Source organism: Aythya fuligula, chromosome 17, assembly GCF_009819795.1.
Source record: "Aythya fuligula isolate bAytFul2 chromosome 17, bAytFul2.pri, whole genome shotgun sequence".
In the NCBI taxonomy this organism is placed as follows: Eukaryota; Metazoa; Chordata; class Aves; order Anseriformes; family Anatidae; genus Aythya; species Aythya fuligula.
The window spans coordinates 3179285-3200999 of NC_045575.1; the positions used below are offsets into that span (position 1 = coordinate 3179285).

The 21715-nt window shown below is 54.2% G+C and overlaps 3 protein-coding genes across 10 annotated transcripts in view; 2 read left to right on the top strand and 1 right to left on the bottom strand.

The window, feature by feature from the left end:
* The first annotated feature begins 3193 nt into the window (after nt 1-3193).
* Nucleotides 3194-8502, top strand: OGFOD2 (2-oxoglutarate and iron dependent oxygenase domain containing 2). Of its 2 annotated transcripts, XM_032199329.1 has the most exons (7): nt 3194-3318; nt 3426-3482; nt 4501-4611; nt 5343-5442; nt 6290-6414; nt 6895-7152; nt 7825-8502. In XM_032199329.1, exons 1-7 carry the CDS (start codon nt 3196-3198, stop codon nt 8098-8100), a joined length of 1050 nt encoding a protein of 349 aa, XP_032055220.1. In that variant the 5' UTR covers nt 3194-3195; the 3' UTR covers nt 8101-8502. The 2 variants fall into 2 exon arrangements, with proteins under 2 accessions (XP_032055220.1, XP_032055221.1); XM_032199330.1 differs by lacking the exons at nt 3194-3318; nt 3426-3482 and having other exon boundaries at nt 4181-4598.
* Nucleotides 8503-8903: 401 nt separating this feature from the next.
* Nucleotides 8904-13110, top strand: ARL6IP4 (ADP ribosylation factor like GTPase 6 interacting protein 4). 2 transcript variants are annotated; one of them, XM_032199244.1, is made up of 6 exons: nt 8904-8918; nt 9325-9520; nt 9781-10110; nt 10537-10654; nt 11560-11629; nt 11859-13110. In XM_032199244.1, exons 2-6 carry the CDS (start codon nt 9337-9339, stop codon nt 11913-11915), a joined length of 759 nt encoding a protein of 252 aa, XP_032055135.1. In that variant the 5' UTR covers nt 8904-8918; nt 9325-9336; the 3' UTR covers nt 11916-13110. The 2 variants fall into 2 exon arrangements, with proteins under 2 accessions (XP_032055135.1, XP_032055134.1); XM_032199243.1 differs by lacking the exon at nt 8904-8918 and having other exon boundaries at nt 9034-9520.
* A 653-nt stretch (nt 13111-13763) lies between these two features.
* The window catches only part of PITPNM2 (phosphatidylinositol transfer protein membrane associated 2), a 132701-nt gene continuing 124749 nt past the window's right edge, over nt 13764-21715 (bottom strand). For all 6 annotated transcript variants that reach the window (XM_032199240.1, XM_032199242.1, XM_032199241.1 and 3 more), the window contains 7 exons: nt 21547-21663; nt 20710-20826; nt 20353-20501; nt 19434-19583; nt 19161-19344; nt 17692-17820; nt 13764-17396 (listed from right to left, as the gene is read on the bottom strand). In XM_032199240.1, coding sequence (XP_032055131.1) covers nt 17049-17396; nt 17692-17820; nt 19161-19344; nt 19434-19583; nt 20353-20501; nt 20710-20826; nt 21547-21663 — 1194 coding nt within the window. In that variant the 3' untranslated portion in view covers nt 13764-17048. The remainder of the gene's footprint in view (nt 17397-17691; nt 17821-19160; nt 19345-19433; nt 19584-20352; nt 20502-20709; nt 20827-21546; nt 21664-21715) is intronic.

Genomic DNA, 21715 nt, shown 5'->3' on the forward strand with positions numbered 1-21715 from the left:
TGGAGGACTTGCACCACCCAACTACGGCCTCTGATCAGGGTGAAAGCTTTGGAAAGCACCTACAGGGTGGTAACAGGGCTGGGGCTGGGAGGTGGCAGCAGCAGCTCCTTGCACCCTGTGCACGGCGTGCTGTGGCTCTGCCTGTCGGACCTGCTGTCTAAAAAAAGCTTGAGATCACGTTGCTTTCCCCTGAACCACCCATCATGTGACCTACCTCCTCGCAGAAGTCCCAGCTCTGACTGGCGTAAATGTTCTTGGACGCTCCGAACCTGAACAAGAAGAGGACACACAATTGGTTTTACTCCACAGACCACAAAGCAGAGCAGCCGATCCTCACAGGAAATGGGGTACAGGAGGGACAGAGGGTCCCCAGTAGGGAGAGGCAGGCGTGACCTCGCCTTGCCGAGAGCAGGGAGAGCTCTGCTGCCCATATCTGTTCTGAAACAGCCAGGCCTGTTTGTTCAGGAATGATAAGGCAGCAGGAGAAGCAAGCAAAGTTTCTTGCTCTCAATGCAGTCTCTGCTGGCCCCACACATTTTCCACGAGGTACCGTGGTGAGGGGCACCACACGAGTGCAAAACAAACGCCTCCTGGAAGGGATCAGGGTACAGGTTAGAGCTTCTGCAGGGAACTGGGGCACAAACTTTCCTGACCTTGGAGCTACGCAGAGAATCATTTCTGCCTCTTTCTTCCTTCCCCTACTAACAGGAGGAGACCAAGCTGCTCCCAAGGACTTTGTAAAGAGCAAATGCAAGGCACTGCATGGCCTCTCCTGCAGGAGAGAGCGCGTGCTCTTGTGGGGAACCATCTTGTGGACACAGATCCTATCTGCAACACTTCCCAGAGTGCCCCACCTCACTGCAGAGGCGCAGTGTAACTGACAAGAGAAGAGCCCACCTGTAAAAAATTGTAGCTAGGGCTTTAGCCACTGACAAGGGATCTTTCTTCTGCAGAGGAACAGCCTCAATCCACTTAGTGAAATAGTCGGTCACAAGGAGGACATGTGTATTGCTCTGGCTTGTCTCAGGAAAAGGTCCTGCATAAACAAGCACCAAGAAAAATCAACATGATGCCACAACATCACCCAAACGAGGAAGGTAAAAACCAAACCTAGCAAAACAATTGCTGCAACAAGGCAAACAACCCTGATTCTGTTCGGCTCTGTCGTTTAGACAGTACAGCTCTGTGACCTTTGTCATCAAAAATCCACCCAGCACAGCCTTAATCCTGAGAAGCAATGCACGCCCACAACTCCCATTGTGTGTTGAGTGGGAACCCTGCCAGTCCCTGGATCAGGTTGCACCTCGGGTAAGCTGCTACGGCCTCCGTGACACCTCCTCACCGCAGAGCTAGGAGGCTTTCACTCACGTGTGGCCCTAAGTCTGCCACGCTTCCTGACGGCTGGCGCGGAAGCCCTGAAGAGCCTGTTTGACAGCCGCAAACACTCACCGTGAACATCTAATCCCAGCACTTCCCAGGGAGATTCCACTTTAACAGGTCTGGCTTTCCGTGATACATTCTTGTTGTGCTCCGCATTCTGGCACGTTTCGCACATTTTGATCTGGGAAAGGAAAAATTCATATCAAAGGCCTTTAAAATAGGCTGACAATTTCCGTCAGATTCAGACTGAACAGGTTATGAATGGGTAGGAGGGGCACTAACTGTGTACAGCTTCCTTCTACTCTATAAAAATAAGGGGACAAAAGAGAAAGAGGACAAAAAACAACAGGCTGACACAGTTCACCTCTGACAAACCTCACCCAGACAGCTTTCACAGACGCAATAACCAACTTTCTGAATATGATCTATACCAAAGACATTTCTCACCCTGCTTTGGAGCAAATATTTCCTGTATTTTAAACTTCTATTGGATAGAAAAATTGTCAGCTCCAGGGTGCTGGAAGGGCACGGGCTGCTTGGATCATGCAACGTAACCACACTTCTCCAAAGCAGGCCATGCTGCAGAGCCCTCCTGGAGGGGACTTTCAGCAATACTCCGGGTGAGGCACAGCAGCCCGGAGGAGCTGATGGCAACACCAAACAGCTCTCATTGCAATAGTTTAGTGACTTGAGGAGCTCTGGCAGGGATCTATCCTGCTCAAAGCCAATCCCACGTTCCCATCCTGCCCAAAAGTGCCCTGCACAAGGATTCCAACCTGTGCAGGCTTCCTGAGGCTCTGGGGAAAGACACCCAATTTACTCAGCTGTCTCAGGCTGTTCCAGCAGTTCCACCTAGCAGACGGCTTCAAAGCAAGAGCACCAGGACTGAATCCCCCCTGCACTGGGGCTCCTCCAGCTGCTCCCTGGGGTCTCCTGCCTGAACCCCTTGGGATACGCCGGTGGCACAGCCACAGCCGATGCTCCGCACTCACCCAGTCCACCACATCCTTCACGATGCCCAGCCAGTAGTAGCGGCTCTGGATGCGGTGCACGGTCTTCTTCTGGCCCAGGTGGTTGCCGATCTCGGTGAAGTGGCTCTCCAGGAAGACCTGCCGCCTGCGCTCGGGGTCCACGATCACCTCGCGCTTCTCCTCCTTCTTGGGCCCCACGTAGTAGAGGCAGCCGCCTGCGGATGGGGGGGGGAGAAGACATTTTAGTGCCACACACCTCATGCCTGCTGTCCCCCTTACCCCAAACCCCACAAAACCCCCCACCCCACAGCGACAAAACCCTACTGCAGGCAGCATCACCCCCCTCACACACACACACACACCACCGGGAGGCCCCCTCACCCCAAAACCACCTCACAGACCCCCGGAGGGGGCAAAATTCCTGTCAGCATCCCCCTCACACACACACACACACACACACACTGTGAGGCGGCTGTTTGGGGGGAAGGTGGAGGGGTCGCTGCCCACCATCGAGGACGAATTTCTGGGCGTAGCGCTTGAGGTTCTTCCTCTGGATGGAGCAGAAGCTGGGCGGGAAGCAGCCCTCGGCCAGCAGCCGCTGGATGTCGGCGAACTTGCTGCTGGGGCCGCCCGGCTCGGCCGCCGCCGCCGCCACCACCTCCTCCTCGGCCACCTGCAGCGCCGCCTCCATGCTGAGGGGAACCGTGACGGGACCCCCCCCGCCCTCCTACCTTGGTGCGCGCTCCCGCCTCCCGCCTCCGGGAGCGCGCACCCCTGCCGGGAGCGCGCCCCGCTCCCCCTCAGCCCCTCCTCAGGAGCCGCTGCTCAGGGGCCGGGCGGGAACATGGCGGCAGCGCGGCCGTTCCGGGCGTGCTCCTGTTTCTTCTCCGCTAACCTCTTCGTGAGGCGCTGCGGGCTGCACGTTCGGTACCGCCACCGGGAGCAGCTCCTCAGCGACTACGGGACGGTAACGGAGGAGGGCAGCGGGCAGAGGGGAAGGGGGGGATCGGGGTCCGTCCCACTCGCCCCCCCCCCCCTCCCCCGGGTCGTTGCTCACCGCCGTGTGGGTTGCAGGCGCTGAGGGAGCGCGGCTGCGGCAGCCCTGAGGTGTTGGAGGCTGTGGTGAGGGAGGTGAGCGGCGGGGGGACAATAAGGGGACATTGGGGGACAATAGGGGGTCGGGGGGGGCTCGGTGCTGCTCTGCAGGGAGTTGGGGGGGGGCTGGGGGTCGGTCTCTGGGTGTAGGTGGTTCTGGTAAGGCTGAGGGAATGGCCTCCAGTTGTGTCAGGTGAGGCTGAGGTGGGAAATTAGGGTTCAGGTGGGAAATTTGGAGGCGTTTCTCCTCAGAAAGAGCAGGCAGGCATCGGGACGGGTGGCCCAGGGAGGTGGTGGCGGCACCGTCCCTGGGGGTGTTCAGGGAGAGGTTGGATGAGGTGCTTGGGGACGTGGCTCAGTGGTGACACTGGTGGTGTGGTGATGTTTGGGCCAGGTGATCTCAGATCTCATTTCCAACCCTAACAATTCCGTGATCCTGCTCAAATCAATTCCCTGGCTCCCCAGGCCAGCAAGCTGTCAAACAGCTGGCTCCAACCCCACCCCTCCTTCCTCATTTTCCCAAAACGTGCCATAACTAATCTCACGGCGGGTTATTAAAGATGAAGAGTTACCCGAATCAGCTGCTGCTCCAGTTGTTTGGTGTGCGATGACAGATCAGCCTGTCCCGACAGCGCTTAGCAGTAATCCCTTCGTGACAAGTCTGGTCTCCTTCCTAGCAAATGTCTTCATCTTGGACAGCGCTTGTGCTGTCAGGATGTAAGCCAGGCTCTCAAGGCGTAGGCCGGTGACTCACGAGGTGTCAGAAATGCCTGAAAGGGTTGAAAACTTGCAGCTCCACGTGACATGTCCATGGAAAGGCTTCAGTTATTTTTTTTAAGCCATCCGCTGTGAGAATGTGTCTCAAATCTCTCTTAGGAATTTGAATTTTTAAATATTTATAGGTTTTGTCTTGACTACAGAAAAGTGAGGCACGCACTCTGTCTCCCAGAGGTACCCTGAACAAAAATAACTGGTTTGAAACAATGCACAGGTTCCTTGAATTGTTTTAGTTACCCATTTGGATTTTCTAACGAGATGCTCTGTTTATTCCTAGATCGAGGCAGAAGTGCAGAGGAGAAAGCAGCTAATCCATCAGTCGGCGGAACGCAAAGCCATCATCGCCAGCCGTTACAAACGAAAACACCCCGAAGTGTACGTTCTTCAGGTAGACACTGGGTTTGAAATCTGTTTTGCACCCAAGCAGCTGGCTGAGGGTTTGTTTTTGCAGTAGGGAGCCCTCTTGTCATCAGGATTGTGCACAGTTCTAGAGCTGTGGCTCGTTCTCCAGGCACAATTCCGCCGGGTTTGTAGCCAGATGAGGGTTGTTCATTGTTAAAGCTGCACCAGCACCCAGTACTCAGCTCAGAATACCATCAGTAATTTGGATCTGAAGCATCCCTGTGGCACACAGGGTTAGTGAAAGCTGAGGGACAGCTACAGCAATCAGCTTTTATGCCCCTAACTCACAGAGAAGTTCCAAGTTGCTCTCAGCTGGAGGCTGGCAGCCTGCTGCCTGCCTGTGTGCACCCCTCCCTGAGTTGCTCTGTTGTGCTGAGGCCAAGACAAGATGCAAAATCCTTTAGGAATGACTTTGCATTTATCCGTTAGGTGTCCACGCTGTGAGTCAGGCTCTTTCCTGTCATGCTAAGGATAAATCTGGCCGGTTATATTTAGAAATACTCACAGACTACAGGAAAACACAATTTACTAAACCACTAAAAACACCAGTATCGTTTTCTGCCACAAAAATAACCCAAGTGTCACCATCAGCCTTGCTCCCTAGACTCTATAAAATTTCTGTGCCTTTGTGGAAGCCCGTTTCCCTCTGGGACTGTAAAAGACAGCGCAAGCTAATTGTGTGTCTGTTTGTATTTGTCTTCCTTCCCTGGATGCCAGGATTCTTTCCTGGCCCCGGAATTTTTAGAAATCGTTAGCTACTGCACTTCACCAGATGCTCATCTCGATGGCCTCCTGCGCTACACCGAGTCCTTCTCAGGTAAAAAACAAAACAAAACAACTCATCATCGACAAAGAGCACCCGCGTGACGCTGAGCCTCAGCGATGACAGCTGTTTTCGAGCCCTGTCTTTAATAGCTCGGATTTGATACGCAGCCGAGACGAGCAGGATGTTATTTTCTGCCTGATGAGAGTCTCTGGAGAGGCAGTGTTGTGCAGCAGTTGTGCTCTGGATGAGATCCTGTGTTCTGCCTTTCCTGTCCCAGCCTGCTGATGTCTCAGCAGAGGCTCTCACTGCAGCAGGGCTGGGGTTTTGGTTGTACCGTAACCTCGCAGGGGAGCCCGCTGAAGGAATCCTGCTTGCTAGGAGGGCTTGGTTTTCCCTCCCCAGTGCTTTCCCGTTTCAGACAATCCCCCTAGGTTAGTCTGAGCTGAAATATTCTCAGTCTGGCTTTCAGCCTTTTTAAAAGAGATCTGGGTTTTCAGCTTCCCTGGTGGCATTCGTGAAGCTCTCTTTCTACCAGAAATGCTGAGAAAAGCTGAAAAGTTGTCTCCTTTTCTCAAAGCAGAGAAGAATGTGTGTGCAGAGCTCTGCTCTCCAGAGCTTCTCAGAGCATTTCCATGGCACCTGCAGCAGGCATTTAAATCGGTGCCAGGTCTCCTGACTGGCTGGAGAAGCCTGGAAGCAAGGGCCCAGCGTGCAAAATAACAAACCCATCCCAGAGCCGATCCTCAGGACCAGTGCCAATCCTCTGAGCAGCTGGAGCACGACGCGAAGCGTGTGGGTGCTGCGTTCTCACCAACACGAGCCCAGTCTAGCTCGGCAGCACAACAGCCAAGCACCCTCCTGCCTGTTATTTCCCCAGCTGTCTCCCTTCTCTTGGCAGATAAGAGGATCTATCGGCTGCCAGTGTTCACGGAGGAGTTCTGCCGAGCCTTTGTTGAGGAGCTGGAGAACTTTGAGCAGTCGGACATGCCGAAGGGCAGGCCCAACAGTATGAATAACTACGGGGTAGGACTCAGCAGCTCTCGTGCTTCTGTAGGGGGAGCGTTCACGAGCAGACTTTGTTTACCTCGCTTCAGGATCCTTTCAGTTCCAAAATGTCTGTATTTGAGTCCAGCTTTGTTTGGGTACAGCCTCCTTAAAGGCTGAGGGAATGTGAGTGACTTGTCTGGAGACAAAAGGACAGGGAAAGGCAGGGACAGGGTGTGGGAGCTGGTATTTCAGAGCAAAGAGTGCCTTGCATTTAAACAACACACATCTAAATCGAGGCATCTGGTTCTAAAGAACACTCAACTTTTGATCTTACTCTGTTCACCACCACTTTCCACCCGATCTTCTTTCCTCTCCCTGTAGCTGGAATCTTTGTTCTTTGGCTCTTTATCTGAGCAAGCAGCAGTGTTGGAAGAGAACAAGGCAGCTTAGTACTTGATGAAGCAGCAGAGAACCCAGCTGCTGGTCAGCTGCTCCCAGCTCCTCTCTCTGTGGCAGGTCTTGCTCAACGAGATAGGGATGGATGAAAACTTCATCACGCCCCTGCGGGAGAAATACCTGCGGCCCATAACGGCTCTGCTCTACCCCGACCTGGGGGGCGCCTGCCTGGACAGCCACAAGGCGTTTGTGGTCAAGTACGCGCTGCACGAAGACCTGGATCTCAGCTCCCACTACGACAACGCAGAGGTCACCTTAAACGTTTCGCTGGGGAAAGACTTCACAGAAGGCAGCTTGTACTTCGGGGATTTCCGGCAGGTACTGGGCACATTCCTCACCTGGAGCCTGCTTCTGTTCCCCCCTAATCCCAATTCCAAGGCATCGACTGTTCTAAACAGCAATTATTCACTTCTGACAGTCCAAAGCACTCTGTCCCTTCCCCTTTTTTTTAAGGTACTGGTTAAACAGGAACCTTTTCTGCTACAAACAAGATCGCAGTGTTCAAGCTAACTGCAGCCACTTCAAAGAGAGGAGAGAGCTGTGGTAGTAGAAGGTGGAGTGAAACAAACCAACCCATCTTCTCTTAAGGAAAAGAACGAGCAGGGAGGTGCTGAGAGACAGGGAGAGATGTCATTTACTTCACATGAGACTTGCACCTAATTCTGTAGCCCCTATTCTCTAGGAATAGGGCTAATCCCCCTCTAAGAAGGGGATTCTTCACAGGAGAGGGGTTAAAAAAAACACCATACACTGGTGAAACTTTTTTTTTGGACTGAAACTCTGTCTTTAAGTTCCCTCTGGACCTGTCACTGTGAATGCCTTACCTGAAAGCAGTTGTACCAATGTGCTGCCAAGCCACCTGTGGCTGCATTTGAGGTACAGCTCATCCTTTCCCTGGTGCTTGTTGAAGAAATCAAAGTTTTAACTCGCTGGCCACTGTTCTCGAAGGATTTTCTGGTGTAATGCTGTACCCACCTCCCTTTGTTCCAGGATCCCAGCCCCATGCCGAGCTACATCGAGGTCGAACACGTGGGGACCCAGGGGCTGTTACACAGAGGAGGGCAGATCCACGGGGCGCTCCCCATCGCCTCAGGGGAGCGCTGGAACCTCATCGTCTGGATGAGAGCCTCGGCCATCCGCAACCGGCTCTGCCCCATGTGCAACCAGAAGCCCGAGCTGGTCGAAGCAGAGGGGTTCGGAGACGGCTTCACGGAAAGCGCTGAGGACGACGTGCCCGAGACTGTGGATCTCTGTTCGCTGTGGTAGCAGGTGTTAGGGCACCATTTCTCTGGACCAAGTTGCCTGAAGCTGCTTTCTGCCCTCTCGGGCTGCTCTGACAGACTCTGGTGGATGCGTGAGTCACGTCAGAAGTCGCTGTCACCTTGCTGGGGATGCAGAACCAGTCCTGTCGGGCTGGGGAAGCCGCCTGCGTCCCCTGCTGGTACTCAGCCAGGCGAGGGCTCACCCCCAGCCTGACATGGTGGGGGAATGCTTGGAAGGTGTAGAAAGCCTTAAGGTGGGGTCAGTGCAAGGGCTCTGTGAATATTTCAGGGGTACAGAAGAAATAAATGAAGCTGCTTGGCCTTTCTGGAGGCCTCTGTGCCAACAGCAGCGTTGCAAGGCTCTGTAAATGGAAAAGACCAGTGCAATAAAACCACATAACCCACAGAAACAGTGCAATAAAACCCGAAATTTGCCAATTCTCTGCTATTCGCGGGCAGTCCTGGCCTCTTCCAGGAGAAAAGCTTTTGGTTGCGGGGCAGCAGTGAGAGATCTGCCCCAAACTGAGATAAAAGTGGCTCAGAGCAGGCTGCTGGGAACGGCGTGGGGTTGTCACCACTGGAAATTCACCTAACACAGGCTCAGAAAAAAACCACCAGGAGCAGTACCGGGAGCTCTGGTCCCCTGCGGCGGCCGAGGGGGTGCCTCGAGGGCTCCAGGAGCTCTTCGGAGCCATGGGCCCTGCCGAGCCCCGGAACCAAAGCGCGCGGCTCCGTTTCCGGCCGGCGCCGAGCGCTGCGGACCGGAAGTGAGGGGGGGACCGGGCCGGAGGAGCAGCAGCGGCGGCGCGGCCCCGGCCCGCGGTGAGGCCCGGGGGCGCCGCGGGAGGGGAGGAGGGCGCATGCGCGCGGCGGCGGCACCGGGGGGGCGGGGGGAGAGTGAAAGGGGCCTTAAAGGGGCAACGCGGCCGGGGCCCAGCTCTTAAAGGGGCCGCGCGGCTCTTAAAGGGACCGCTCCCTTCTTAAAGGGGCCGCGCCCTGCAGGCCGCTGGCGGCCCCTGCTGCCTCCCTGGGGGGCGTCGAGGTGTACTGGGGGAGTCAGGGCGGTGATTACCTGGGGATCCTCGTGCCCCTCATTAATTGGGGGCCCTCGGAGCAGCCCCGTCCCCCAGAGCTCCGGTGGCTGCCCAAGGACGAGGTGGTCGCAGCCCTGGCTCCATCTGGCCGGGTTTGGGCAATTTTGGGGATCCCAAGGGCGCTGTCCCCGCAGGGCTGAGGCGCCATGGCCCGCAGCCAACCGCGGAAGCGATCGCGGAGCAGGAGCCGGAGCCGGAGCAGGCAGCAGAGGAAGGAGAAGCGCAGGAAGAGCAGCAGGGAGCTGGACTCGCAGCCCGGCAGCAGCTCGCCGGGGAGGCGGCCCTCGGGGCCTCACAGGCACGGGTCGAGCTCAGCAGCCGCCAAGGAAGGTAGGGAGAGGCAGCCACCTCACGGTTTTAATGGGTTTTCTTGGGGCAGGTGGACAAAGGGGGCTTGGAAGGGAGAAAAGGATCCCTGCCTGTCACATCAGTGCTTTGTGCCCGTTTTGGTGGCAGCACCGAGGGGATTTGCCCTGGGGCTTTGTCTTCGTGCTGGGAGAAGAGGGCACCATCAACTGCAGGGGCTAACGGGAGTCCCTGCTGCCACAGGGCCACAGCTGCTCTGCTCACCGTTTTCTTATGCATTGCAGAAAAGAAGAAGGAAGGAAAGAGCAAAAAGAAAAGGAAGGCGAGCACATCGTCCTCTGAGACGTCTTCTTCCTCCAGCTCCTCCTCGTCTTCGTCCTCTTCCAGCTCCTCTTCCGAGGACTCCAGTGACAGTGAGCCCAAAGCAAAGAAGAGTCGACACAGCAAAAAGAAGCAAGCGAAACACAAAGACAAAAAGAAGAAGAAGAAAATAAAAAAGAAATCCAAAAAGAAGTCAAAAGAAAAACCTAAGGAGGAGAGCACCAAGGCAGAAGTGGTGCCTGGCCCCTCGCTGGAGCAGTGGCAAAAGGAGTCGCTGGTGGACTCTGGGCCAGGTAACGTTCACATTTCCCTCTTGCTTAGCCAGGGAACACTGCAGTGGGGAAAAGCTCCTGCATGTTCCCCTCGTGGGATCCACGCGGGGTATTGTAGCAGAGCTGTGCACGGAGCAGTCCCTGACTCTCCTCCCTCCTGGGTGGCTGCCTTTGAGCAACACTAAGTAAAAGTAAGGAGCTATGTGCATGGATTGGTGAGTTTTTAGCTCTAATTGTGGCTGTAAGGTGGAAAAAAGAGACACGAAATGAAAGGATACAGCAGTACCAACCTGGCAGAGCTCTGGGGCCATCCAGCAGCCCTTCCTTGGCGTGGTTTGTCACCAACCCACAAGCACTGCCGGGATCTGGTGCTGTGTTCCTGGCTGCTTGTTGCAGGCGCACTGTGGTGCCCCTCGAGCACAGCTCTGACTAACGGGCACTTTCCAGTCCTGACAGACGAACAGAAATCCCGCATCCAGGCTATGAAGCCGATGACAAAGGAGGAATGGGACGCGAGGCAGAGCGTCATACGGAGAGTCGTGGACCCCGAAACGGGGAGAACCAGGTATGGGCCCTCAGGGCAGAAAGGAGGCAGGATGGCCCCATACAGGTGGCGAGGGGAGGAGGCTGTTCTGCTGTATGGGGCCACGTCCCTTTTATCCTCTTTGGCAGCAAAAGCCTGAGCTGAGGCCTCACAGATCCCTCCTGTCAGCCCTGCAGGTGGCACGTTGGGCACCCAAGGGTGACATTGTGCTGGTTCCCACACAAGGGGCACTGGGCTGCCTCCCAGTGGAGAGCTGCAGGCAGCAGAGCTCCCTTTTATTTAATCCGTGTGGCAGGAGTGGTTCAGCTGCGTCCCATTGAACGGGGCCCTGCCCCTGCAAAGCAAAAACCAGAAGGGGGTGGTGGTACCTCCCCACCCCTCTGCTTCATGCTCCTGCCTTTCAGGGCTGAAACGTGCCCTCAGCACCTGGGGCTGAGTGGGCAGGGAGTGTGTTTTGCTTGGGGTTACAGACAATCAGCCTGAAGTTCGTTTAGCTGCCAACTAGAAATGACCCAGATTTTAATAAACTGCATCCTCACAGCGAGCAGCAAACATTGTGCTGAAGAGAATTGGGCATGACAAGTCCGGTCTTAAAATAGAAGGCAGCCTGCGGGGCTTAGGGAGGTGTGGAGCTAAGGTCAGTTCCCCGGTAGGCACGTAATGAAGACAATTAAATTCCTGCTCGTGGTTGGAGGTGGGAGCTGCCTCTGACACTGCTGGAAATTTGTGCAGCCGAGATGCTCCGGGGCCTGGCTGCCTTTCAGGCCCAAACTGGCTCCTGTTTATGAGTGGCCCCTGTGTGCTTTGGGCAGTCGGGAGCAGACCTGAATTCAGTGCATAAACAAATAAAATAAGGAAGGGTTTTTGCAGAGGCTGGGTCTGAAGCAGTAGCAGTCACAACTCGTGGCCCTGTCCTTGTCTTCCAGGCTTATTAAGGGAGATGGAGAAGTGCTAGAAGAAATTGTCAGCAAGGAGAGACACAAAGAGATTAACAAGGTAACGGGGGGCTCGTCACCATCACTGACTGCTGGTGGGTGGGTTGGGGGGGCCACAGCTGAGGGGCTGCTGCACCCCGAGGTGTTGTTTTTTGCCTCCTGCGACCTGAGTAGCTCCACCAGGGCAAAACAAAGCCCTGGCAGCCCTGCAGCAGCCCCAGCGGGTGGGTGCTGGTGGATTTTTGTCCTCAGGAAGACCGTGCTCTGAGCGCCCATCTCTCCCTTTCCAGCAAGCCACCCGGGGGGACGGGCTGGCCTTCCAGGTGCGGACGGGGATGTTGCAGTGAGGGCCTGGGCTCCAGCCGTGCCGGGGGGCTGTTCTGCAGGCAGCAGCCTGGGTGTGATGAGCAGGACCCTGCAGGCGGCACCGCGTCAGGACGCTTCCCGGGGCAGTTTCCACCCGCTCTGTAAGTTACTGACTGGGAAGGAGAGCACCTTTAATGGTTCATCTCCCAGTAAACCCCTTCTCTCCCCTCTCTCCTGGCTGGGGTCAGTGTGGCTGTAACGCGCTTGGGTCCTGCTTGCCCTGGTGCCCCTTTTAAGGCCTGAGGAGCTCAGCAGCACCGAGAGGTGCTGACACCCCTCAGCTCCAGGCTTTAGCTGGCAGGAGGCATGGCTGTGGCCAGGGCATGCGCCAGGGCTACAGCACTGGCAGCTGGCTGCCACGTCTTCCTTTCAGGGGCTGCTCTCGGTCCCATCCTTGCTGCCCTGTGTGTACCCAGCTCATGGGCCCTTTGTGCTCACCCACCCTGCTCGGAGCAGAGCGCCCATGGTGCTGTGTGGCTCTGCTCAGGCTGCAGCACCCAGCCCAAGCCCTTGAGTGCCACCCTGCGCTGTGCCCCTGGGCAGGGGCTTTACTCATGCCCCTTTCCCACAGTGCAGGTCCTGGGCAGCAGCAAGGCTGTGGGGGGTCTTGGGGCCTTTGCCCACAGCAGCTGTGCTGCAAACAGCTGTCATTTTCCCCCACTACAAAGTCCATAAAGCTACAAACTGTTTAAAAAAAAAAAAAAAAAAAAAAGAAGTGGTAATTAATGGACAAATGAGTCCTGTTGATCCTCGCAGAAGCCCTCAGTGTTGTGTTTGTGGCTGTAACCCTCCATTAAACTGGCGCCTGCTCCCATCCCAGGCTTTGTGACTCGTGTTTCTAGCGGCTCCCAAAGAAGCAGACGAGAGACGAGCCTTCCCATTTCTTTAATCTGTGTAACTCACAATGGTACTGTACACAAAGCACACCCAGGCATTGGAACGATGCACTAACAGCAAGGAGGAGAAGGAAGTCGTACAGAAGGTTTGTCACACACAAGCACGTCACCTGCACGGTGCTGCGCACACGGGGGCAGACCCAGCACGGCCCGGGAGCGCCGGCTGGGCTCGGGCTGCTCGGCCCAGGCTGCGGGCGGGCGGCCGGCGCCCTCGGGCGTGCCCTCCGGTGGGACCCCACACGCGCGTCTGTTATCCCCCCCCCCCCAAAGCAATTTTTTATAAATAAAATATAATTAACATCGTCGAATATAAAATTGACAGTCGAGGGTATCGACAGGCAGAGGGTGCTCGGGACAGGGAAGGGACTGTAAGGCTTCTAGAACTAATAGGAAATGCAGCAGACGGTGGCAATACCTGAAGAAGGGGCTGCTACAGCAAGCACGGCGGCTGCTGGGCGGAGCGGGCGTTTGTTAGTAACCCTTTGGCTAGTTACTGCTCTCGGCTCGCGTATCGGACACTGTAAACGTTTTTTGGTATCAGAATTTCGCCTCACCTGACGGAGTGAGCTGGCCACCCAGGGAAACAACTCGGCGTGAATGCAAGGGGTCCTTTTTTTTTTTATTATTTTTTTTTCCTTTAAAAGACTTGAAAGGGACAGCGTCAGGTAGAAAGTCTGGCCCGATAGTTCCGTAATACAAAAAGCTGCTTTTTATAAAAATCTGAGCTCCACAGCAGAGTTTGATTCCCATGGAAACAATTAGAAAAAAAAAAAAAAAAAAAGGAAAAAAAAAAAAAAAGGAAAAGCCTGAGGCAGCCTGTGCAGTGCGTGCTGTATTGTGCTAATGTGCGAGTACAGGACGTGGGCTGCAGCAGAAGCAGCGCGACTGTCAGCGGTCGTGCTGGTGGCTGCCCAGACAACAGCGACAGGGAGGTGCACGAGAAACTTTTAATAGGCTTTCATTTCCAAGCAAACACGTCCTTTGTAACAAAGATAAGTTAGGTCTTGAACCTGACAGTGCCCCTTTAGTAAGGACGGGAGATACATTCATCTTTCCCTCACCGCGTCCAAGTGGATCCTCTTCCATACACATGGAAAGACATCGGGTCACATGCATCGCTCTCCAAAACAGCTCAGAACAAACAGGTTATAGACACAGAATTCAACTATTGCTATTGTTCTTTGAGTGAGTAGCACGTTGATCTTTGCTTCAGAGAGATGAGTGCCAGATGGGGGTGTCTGAAGATAGACTGATGCAGACTGTGATGGACTGAATCGGTGGAGAAAACTTATTGGCATATTTCCTGGTAACTACACCCACGTCATCTGGTATTATTGCAGCAAAAAAGGTCCTGCTCTACAATTGCTTCTCCATGTCGGATTTGTACAATGGCAACAGATGGGGGGCCAGGGAAAGGACCTGGGGAAGTTTCAAGAAGCTCAATAAAGGATGAGGACGGAGGTGCTATGATTGTCAGTCTAACTGGTTAGTAGCTGTTTAAAACGTGAAGTGATGGAGAGGTGAGTATAATATTGCACTTCTGCATTCATTGACAGTTACATTAAACTTGGTCCATGAAGTAATTGCTTTGTACATAATGCCTGAAACAAAAAGCTACATTTTTAAATATTAATAAACCCTGAAGGTTCCAGTTCCTCCAGACATTTCTTCCTCTACATAAATAAATAACTTTCCATTTTATATATCCACTTTGTATGTTGAACATTTACATTCGCCTCTGTTTTACACTATCTACACATAAGAAAATGTGAACATCTCATCAGCATTGGAAAATGTACAGACCATGCCTTGGTTGTGGGCTTTGAGGAAAAGTTGGATTTTGCAAAGGCCATATCCAAATTTGCAGAAATTGTTTTTGTGATGTGGTTTGGTGACTTCACAGGATGGATTGTGGCTTGGCTTCCTACTCGGATGGCAACTGTTTGATAGAACATTCGACTAGCAAAAAGCTGTGGGACGATTCACATTGTTTGGAAACCCAGCGAGCTCCGGATGTACATTCAGAGAGAGCTTAGCCGGGCCCACAGAAAGGGAAGTCAGTTTTCGGTAATAAAAGTCATCGGATACATTCTGCAATTGAATAATTATCAAAGAGAAGTGGTTAAGCAGTTTGCAGTCAGGCTGCAAGGACGTGGGAGATGCACTGTGCGGGCGGGCGGCTGGGTTTGAGCGCCCCGCCGGCAGCTCAGCACTGTCCCTCCGCTGGCAGCGCAGGCAGCGCGCGCGTTGCGTCTGCACCGACGCCCCGAACACGAGGTCTACCTTGGATGCCTGATGAGTTTAGGTTTGCCTACTGTGGCCCGGAGCCAAGTAGCAGAGCAGTGTTCACAGTGCTGTGTGTCTCAGTGCGGCCGTCCTGCACTTCATATTGAAACAGTTAATAAAATGAAGCAGCCAGTCTAAAAAATTGTTGTTATAAATAAGATCCTCGTAAGTAGAAAGTGATATAAATACAGGTAAGGGTGGTGGGGGAAGCGGGGTTACACACAGTCGAGGAGCTCGGTAGGACTATAAAATCTCCACGTGAAGAGGCCAACTGGAGGCTGTAAATGGGCACCCCGAGCCCCCCGGGGGGTGCCCCTCTGGCCCGGGAGGTGTGTGCAAGGAGGGAGCCAGGCCCCTCGCCGCGGCCAGAAGTCCCGGCCAGGCTGACCTGGGGGGGGACAGGGCTACAGGGCTTTCTGGAAGCCCCCACTCTAGGCACTGTTCTCCTCTGGTGCTGCAGGCACCGCACCGCACACCCTGCACGTCTCGGTGTCACCAGGGGGTGCCGGACAGCAGCGATGGCTTCCCCCACGCACCGGGCAGCTCCCTCACCTCGCACCCAGCCCCGGCTCGCTCCGGCAGCACACAAACCATCGGCTCAGGCACAGCCGCTGAGAAACACACCAGGAAAATTAAGATATGGCCTTTTCTTAAGCTCGCCTGACTTTGTTGGCACACTTCCTTACAGTCTCCTTACTGCTGGAAAAACTTCTGCACAGAGTTTTGTTGTTTGTTTTTTAAATATATACATATACATATATATACGTGTGTGTGGGGGCGTATGTATATGCACGTGGATGGATATACATACACACACACACACACCCTGGCTTAGCAATATTTCTTTGTCATGCACTACAAACAGTTAGATGTAGCTACATGAGATGGTAACAGGTTTCCATTCTAAAAATCATCAGTGCAAAAAACAATGAGGTTTTACAGTTCAGTAACTACCGGTAAAAGAAGCGAGTCTAGTTCCCATTGAAGCTGCTACTGAACTTGGAGAGAACCTGGGAAGAAGAAAATGTCTCAGAGGTGGGTGTTGAGAGAGTCAGACCCTGCATTTGGATGAGAAGAACTGCTTGCAAATATATGGTGGTTAGTTTTGGAAATAATATAGAGCAATATTTGGAGACTTTTAACAGCAAATTAAGTATCTGAGGCTTGTAACAACTCAGGGTAGCTTGTATTCTTCTTTTAACAGGTCAACACGTTAAATTCCATCGGCTTCTAAAATGTCTCTTTAAAAAATAACAGTAATAACGACCCCACTTGCTTGGGCGTGAATCTGCCGACATTCTGCCCCTACCAACAGCATCTTTCTGCTTGGCCACTGCACGTACTCCTTGCGAAAGTGGCTGAACTTGAAGCTCCTCGTACAGGTAAAGCTCTCGGTTGCTCTGCCTGGCGCAGCCCCTGGTAAATCCCTCGCTTGGGGCTGTCTGTGCCGGGGAAGCAGCGCGCTCACTGAACCCCAAACCCACCCCGTGCCAGCACTGGCAGAGCACCTCAGTCTGACTCCTGGGACAACCAAGAGCAAGTTCCCCCAGCCTCATCCCCGTTCCTGTGGCTCTGAGGACAGCACTCGGTCACGCGTATCGGAGCGATGGCTAACAAGGCGAGGAGGCACGTATTTACAGTCACTAAACCTGGATAAGAGAAGGAGGCAGGAGAGAGCGCGATCTTGACCTGGAGACTTTCCCCCCCCCGATTTCCAGCTGTTCCTTGGGCTCACGCTGCACAAACCTGACGCTCCCGCTTGCAAGGCCTGAACGTTCCGCGTGGGAAACATCCCATCTCTTCCCAGAACACCACGATGTTATTAGAGTAGCACCATATTTACCCTTCCAGCCCGTAACGCCGGCCTCGTCCCTCTTTCCTTTTGTTTTCCCCTCCGGTGGCTACAGCCGACAGTCGCTGGCTCTGGCTCGGCTACTTCTGCCCCAAGAGGCCAGACTCCAGGCGGGATGCCGCGCTCCGACCCCAGCACCCCGTGGCGATGCTCATGCTTCTTTGGCTGCGTTCCCTGTCCCTCTCCTTGTCGCTGTCGGACTGGCTCTGGGTGCGCTCGGGGCGGTGGCCGGCGCTGCTGCCGCCGGCAGCTGAAGGCTGGGAGGAGATGGTGCGCAGCAGGTGGTTCCTCTTGCGCAGGAACTCGGTCTGGCTGGGCAGCCCGAAGCTGCCCTTGCGCAGCGCCATGCGGGTGGTGTTCTTGGCGGGGCGCGAGCGGTGGTTGTACTCCAGCTGGGCCAGGTGGGCCGCGTAGCCCTCCGTGATGAACTGCGAGACAAGGGGGACAAGGGCAGGCGTTAGAGGGACAGGAGGCGTTTCCCTGCAAGGCTCTGGGAGCTGAGTGCTTTCGCTGTGCCACGCTCACTGGGTGATGTACAAGACATGGAGCCACCCAGAAAGATGTCACAGGTCCTGCTAGGTGGGACGTGGGACCTTCCTGTCTTGAAAAGCGCCAGGTCTGAGAGCAGCTTTAGGGTGACCAAATCCCCGCTGCTCTCCCTCCCACGGGAGGCCCTTGGCTTTTTGGGCAGCACCCAGGGGGCTCTGACGAGCTGACTCCTACCTGACACTGGCTCTGCAGCTTCTTAGTGGGTCGGCCAACGATGTAGATGTGGGTGGGCGGGAGGCTGATGGAGCTGTACACGGAGATGTCCTTCGTGGAGCCGTATGCTGCGTGGATCCTCATGTGGAGCTGCAGGGAGAGAAACCAACACGCAGTCAGAACATATGGGTGCTCCTCGCTGCTCAACAGGCAGGGCTGCTTTTTTTTTTTTTTTTTTTTTTTTTTTTTTTTTTTTTTTCTAAACAGCATTTGTAGGAATCTCAGGTCAATAACTTATGTAAGTTCCCAGCTGGATAATGCACCGCTGAGCAAAGCATTAATTAACAGAGCCGGGGATGTTTACAGGCCGGAACAAGAGGAATAACAGCAACAGGCCAGCAGATCTCCTATGGCTGAACGGCTGCCGTGCCTTGAGGTCCGCAGGGGGCAGGGATGCCGCACACTTCACTGCCTGCTTGCCACTAGGGGAGAGGAGAGTTTTGCAGCCCCCTGTGCAGTCAGCAGCAGCACGAAGCCTTCCCCTCTGCTGGCTGTGCTGCCACACGCGATACCACTGCTCAGCGCCGCGGGACGGAAGGAGCAGGGACAGACAGTGACACACAACTGCCTTGCGGGGGTTCATCTGCCTGCACTCGCAGCAGAGAGCAAAAGCAGCTCCTGGCCAAAGCCTTCATCAGGGGGTTGAAGCAGGGGAGGTGCTGACACTGGTGCCACCACAGACCAGGCTGCTTTGCCCCCAGAGCTGCAGGCAAGCCGGGGATATGGCCTCTTTGGCCCTGGTCACAAACTTGTCCTCCCGGAGGACAAGGGAGAGCAGCTAGCGCGGCCCTCGTGGCAGCAAGTCGGAGACAGCTGCTCCTGCCTCCATGGCTCAGGCCAAAATCAGAGTCCAAGGGTTAACGAGGGGTTCCCTGCTCTTCAAAGCAGGGCACGAGTGCTCTGGATGCTGACAGCTACTTCGCTTGCCAGGCAGAGAAAAGCTTGTTTTATTTGGAACTTTTCTGAGCCTCTGGGCTGAGTGACGTTACGGCCTCCCTCGGGTGAATGCTTGGGAAGCCGCTCTACGCAGTCTCCTGTCAGGGGTAGGTGATGCAAGGCCACTCCCTGCCGCAGCCCCACGCCCTCCAAAGGGCACCTCAGACCCGCAGGTTACACGATGGGCAGACAGAAAGCCACTGAGCAGGTGACAAAAGCACATGAGCAGGGAAGGGGAGGCACTGCTCCCTGTTTCACTTGGCATTTGGCGTTGGAAGAATCGGTGATGAGATGGGACAGTGCAGAGCGGAGATGACACAATTTAACAGCACAGACACTTTGTGGAGCAATAAAAGGATGAAAATAAAATGAACAGAGATTAATCTTCCACTGCAGGTCGCATTGCTGCCAAGAGACTGGTGCTGACAGGGGCAATTGGACAAGGAGCAATCTAAACCCGTGCTACGATCATATTTCAGCAGGCGCAGGCTTACGTCCGTGATGAGGGATTTCAGGAAGTTGGCCTTGTGCCGCAGCGGGTCGTGAACGAGCCCATCGCAGAACGAGACGATCCCATGGGGGAAGTTGTGCTGTGCTAACCACGCTACCACCCTCTGCTTCTGCATGTCGGGGCGGCCTGTGACGTAGATAATGAGGTAGCCAAGGTCTTGCCAGTGCCTAGAAGAAAACCCACAAGTCCATGGATTACAGACCTAGAGCAGTGCTACAGGCAAAGCAAACCGACTGCCCCAGGCTCTGCTGCTCACCGTACAACGTCGACCGCTCCAGCGCGGACTTTGGGGTCGCTGCCCATGATGGAGACACTGGCTGCAAAGGAGCCATCGATGCTGAACACCACAAACTCCGTCCCCTTGGGCAGAACTGTGATGTAGCTGTCCGCGTAAGTGTGGTCACCCCTGAAAGGGAAACGGGTATTTATACATGTAGGCATAAAGATACCAAGGTTCTTTCAGAAGTAAGGTGCACCACGAGCCCAAGGCAGCCCCAGACCTGGCCGAAAGGCTCTAACTGCTGTGCTACCCTTGGTTAGAGCAGTGATGGGCACTGCAGGAAGGACTCTGTGTTGAGATAGGGTGGGAAATAATGCTCTGGAGCCCTGGTGTCAGTGCCCGTCAGTGACTCAAAACACACTCCCAGAAGAACATAGCTGCTTCCACCACTGAAAAGTGGTGAAAAACCTCTTCTCTCCCTTCCAAAGCTGAATGCCAGCAACTGGAGCTGAGCTGAAACCTCATGGTCTGTGAATTACCATGAGAACAAAGTTCTGCCTCTCAAGGACAAGTTTATAGTCTTTAAAATATGCTCGGCTGTGCAGTTTCGTAGATGACAGTGAGGCCATACACCTATGGTGCAGAAGGCATGCAAGCTCCTGCAACCAGAGCTCAATTACCATCCTGTTCACGATGTAAGAGGCAGAATAAAACATGAATCTTCCTTTTATAGCTGCAGAGTACATATCATTTTGCTCCTGTTGCTGGTAAACTGGGCTTTGAACACACCCAACAATCAGAGCTGCCACGCAAGGAGGGACCGTACTCTACAATTATCAAATTCCTCTTTTATTCTGGGTTACAGGTCTATGACTTTGTCACGCAATCACATGGCCTGTTTCAAGCCTTTTTAATTCCCTTGCAAACTAAGCCACGGCCATCCAAGGTACATCACCTGACCACCATCTTGACAGGGTACACGCCAATGCCCAGGCGCCGGTTCTCAGGGATGACGTAGGAAATTCTGCCACTGCTGTTGCTGATCTCAGTGTCAAAGTAAACCCACTCTCCTGACGGCGGCTGGGTCATGATGTGGATGTCCACCTGGGAAGACAGCAAGTCTGGGTCAACAACGGCGATAAAGACGTGTTGTACAACGGGCCAAGCACAGGGACCTTCCATCCAAGCCCCTTCATTCAGCTAGACCAAGGCACAAGGGTAGGAAACCCAAGCAGGCAGTGAGGGAGCAGTTTCCGTCCCTGTCCCCCCCCTCTTTTCACCACACGGCGCACAACCCCACAGCAGACCGTACCTTCTCTCCCGTGAGTGTGACCATATCGAGTGGACCGTACATAAACCTCCCAGTTAAGGTCTGGGGCCCATCTTCATTAGCAATGGTGTCGTTTATCCTGTGGTTGGCTGCGACATTCTACACAAGTCAAGAAGAAAAAAAAGAAAAGGTTCAGTGATGAACAGTCTCATAGGGGAATGCCAAATGTGACTGCACAAATCAGTGTGGGGGTTTCTCTGTCATTCCCCACCCAGGTCACCCACAGCTCTCAGCTTCAGAAAATAATTTGACCTGGAGGGGAGGTGAGACTCTGTGCCCTGCACCGATGACAGGTACAAAATGTATGTGGCTGAAGAGCCCCATTTAAAAGGCAATTTGTATGTGCAATTCTGTTTCTGTCCATTGGATCTTACACTTTCCATTTAAGAGACAATACAAACAGTTGCCAGAGAAAGTTGCTGACATTGTTTCAGCTCTAGCAGATAACTGCCCTCTTTCAGGAATCAGAAACATTTCCTGGGAACGAAGGGCATTCACACAGGACTTGTGTTCTTGAACTTTGGAAGAAGCTGCTTCTCCTTCCCTGACCTCCAGCCACACTCGCTGCACTTTACACGGAGTGAAGCCAAGACCTTGCTGATACAGATCTTTCGGGTGCCTTTTTCACAGCTTTATGAGTGAAATATCACTAACATATATCAGCAGCATAGTGTCTCTGTCTATATAATGTGGCAAGAGCATGGACAGATGCAGGTGCCCACGGTGGCCACCTCCAGCACCATTCCTGCAGCCCAAACTGAAGCCCCCGTAGGTGACAGCGTCCCTGCCGCAGCAGATGCAGCCCCCAGACCCCCTCACCCGCAGCTTCACGTGTGTCCTCTTGCGGAGCCACTTCTCACGGGGCTTGGAGGGGGTGAAGACGGACACCTCCTTCCCATCCAGCTCCAACACGCTCGAGTTCTCGTGCCTCATCACCTGTGGGAGGACAAATCCCATCCGCAGCTTAGCCACTTGCACAGTGCCCCCT